Source organism: Morone saxatilis, unplaced genomic scaffold, assembly GCF_004916995.1.
Source record: "Morone saxatilis isolate NCDOM2014 unplaced genomic scaffold, NCSU_SB_2.0 Contig5, whole genome shotgun sequence".
Lineage (NCBI taxonomy): Eukaryota > Metazoa > Chordata > Actinopteri > Moronidae > Morone > Morone saxatilis.
In genome coordinates, this window is record NW_023340095.1 from 3,193,239 (window position 1) to 3,195,738 (window position 2,500).

Genomic DNA, 2,500 nt, shown 5'->3' on the forward strand with positions numbered 1-2,500 from the left:
AAAAGACTGGAGAAGATGAAGACTACCCGTGGCATGGCACAGACTCCATAGACCTGCATCCACTCCAACTCCTCTCTATCCAAAACTGGCTGATCACCTTGAAGGAAAACAAATCTTCCCGCATTTTGGAATTCTCTTTCTATCTGCCTGATAGCAACCTTAAGAAAAAGAACAAAAAAAACAAACTTAGTTATCATATCAACAGAATAGAGAACACCAACAAGCAATGTGCCATTTCTTTGTCTGTTTTCTGTCTGAGAGTTCCTTGTAGCACCCAGAAAGTACATGAAGTGAGGGAGTGGACGTGTGTGTACCTCATGACGTTGTTTGAACCTCTGCACTGCTCTGCTAAAAGGGGGGGATGGGCCTCACGGAGGGCACCAAGAAGACTTCTCTGTTGTCTGGTGGTAGCGAGAGACAAAATGTTGCACTGCCCTCTTCCTGCTGCCTCTCATGAAGACTCAAGATGTTCACCTGCCTCGCTCGCGTGGAGGACAGAGACATGATGTGTCCATGGCCCAAAGACTGTTAACCCTCATTGCTGAGAAGACATGAGTGCTTTGTGTGTGTTGTGAATGAAAGAGCAAAATCAAGTGTATTTTCTGACCTTTTCCCCTCATTTGCATCCAAAGCCAAACTATTTTTAGAAATGTAAATGTTTGGGTGTGTTTGTCACTTGTGGTAAAACTGAACAGGATTGCTCAGTTTTTGTATGGAGCACGCCCGACGCAGTATAATCATCACAGTCAAAAAAGTCACCAGCTTCCAGTTGTAGTACCTTTTATGTAGCCAGCAGACCTGACAACAGGTTATTGAACGTTGAGCAGTTTGACCCACAGCGTGTAACCGCCCTGCTGCTGAGATCCAGTCCCGTCTCCGAGCTGCTTCCTGCTTCATATAGTCAGTCACTGGTTGGCTCTTGTGCACACACTTAATTGCTGAGACTTAACTGAAGAAATGTGACAACGGGGACTCAAAGCAGTGTTAGCAGGAGATACTGAACACACTGGGGAGATGCTGCTTCACTGTTTACAAAGCTTTAACATGTTTGTAAGGAAACATAAAGAACTGTAATCTTTGTGCAATAAAAGTTCAAACCATATTGGTATCTGCACATGTGCGTTTCAGTCCTGGACTTTTCATTGTTTCCCCATACTACGTTGTTCTCCACATGTTCGTGGCTGTTTCCTTTATCAGCGCCACATTGGAGGCTGCTGTTCAATATAGAGCTCTGAAACTGTTTGGAAAGCTCTGGGACAAACGAGTAAGTAGACCTTGAGTTGATTCTGTGTCAGTATATTGAGTTGTATTTAAGTACAGCAGCGTATTGTTGAAATGTTTTACTGAGCCTTTTCATGTTGTAACAAGATATTTATACATTGTTATGACATTTTTGGTCATACTTAATATCAAATTCCATTTTTAAAGGAAAGCTATAACAAGACTTCTTTATTCACTTATAAATGAAGAATATCTTGTTATAAAATGAAAGACGTCATTAAAACAAGAAATTTGTCATTTTTGTGAACGCAATGAAAAAGCTTCGGTGTTATTTGCAATGCATTTTATTATCCAAAATAAGAACTAGTTTGCAGTTTTTTTAGGAAACTTGCATCCCTGGAGTTTTCTCAGAAGTAAACAACTGTATATTTGCCATCTTCTAAGACATTAAGGTTAATCCTCCAGTTCATCCTTCCACACACTCTGTTACAATCACATTTAACAGCATCGCATTAGTGCAACAGGGCTGTTTTTATTGGTTACTCCACATTCCTCTGGACACTTATCCAGGTTTGGTGAGCTGACTGCTGGGTAATGTGCCGTCAGGGTCCTCGCGTGAAGCTGTTCTCGTCAGACTGTCACTGTATGTCCGCTTTTGGATGCGCTGTATCATACGGCGGCCATAAAAGTCCCGATAATCTGCCGGGAGTTCATCCAGAGTGTGCAGGGCTCTCTCCAGCGCCTGCAGGGCTCGAGTCGCAGCCACGGGGTCTTTATTACCGTACGGGTCCTTTTTGTCGTAGCTGTCCACAGGTAGGTGGCGCCAGAACACGTTTACACCCACACCAAACTGCAGCGCCAGGGTGTTGTGGAACCACAGGGCTGAGGAAAACAGGGATGCTGGATTATTTCCTTGTAGTGGTTAACATAACGGCAGCGAGTAGTGACTGTGTTAACATTAAGCTTCCACTGGGATTTATGTGCTACAGTTTCCTGTGTTTAGGTTGACAGTTACATGATAGTATGATGGAATACATGAAGGTGGGATTGCAGGAAGATCTGAGTAATGCGGACATGTTTGTCTTACCAGGGATAAAAAGCAGATCTCCGGGCTCCAGCACACACTCGTATCTCTTCGCCTTCACAAACTCAGGAAACCGTTTCAGATCCGGGGAGTCGATGTCCAGAACCTCCGATTTATCACCTGATGGATTGAATTCACATTCAATGCATGAGGCTAATACAGTATATTTTTAGCATTAAAACAAAAAAGTAATAG

At 43.1% G+C, this 2,500-nt stretch overlaps 1 protein-coding gene across 1 annotated transcript in view; it reads right to left on the minus strand.

The window, feature by feature from the left end:
* Positions 1 to 1,547: 1,547 nt before the first annotated feature.
* The window catches only part of tyw5 (tRNA-yW synthesizing protein 5), a gene marked incomplete at its 5' end in the record, with an annotated part of 1,881 nt that continues 928 nt past the window's right edge, over positions 1,548 to 2,500 (minus strand). The window contains 2 exon segments of the mRNA XM_035676378.1: positions 1,548 to 2,103; positions 2,309 to 2,425. Coding sequence (XP_035532271.1) covers positions 1,784 to 2,103; positions 2,309 to 2,425 — 437 coding nt within the window.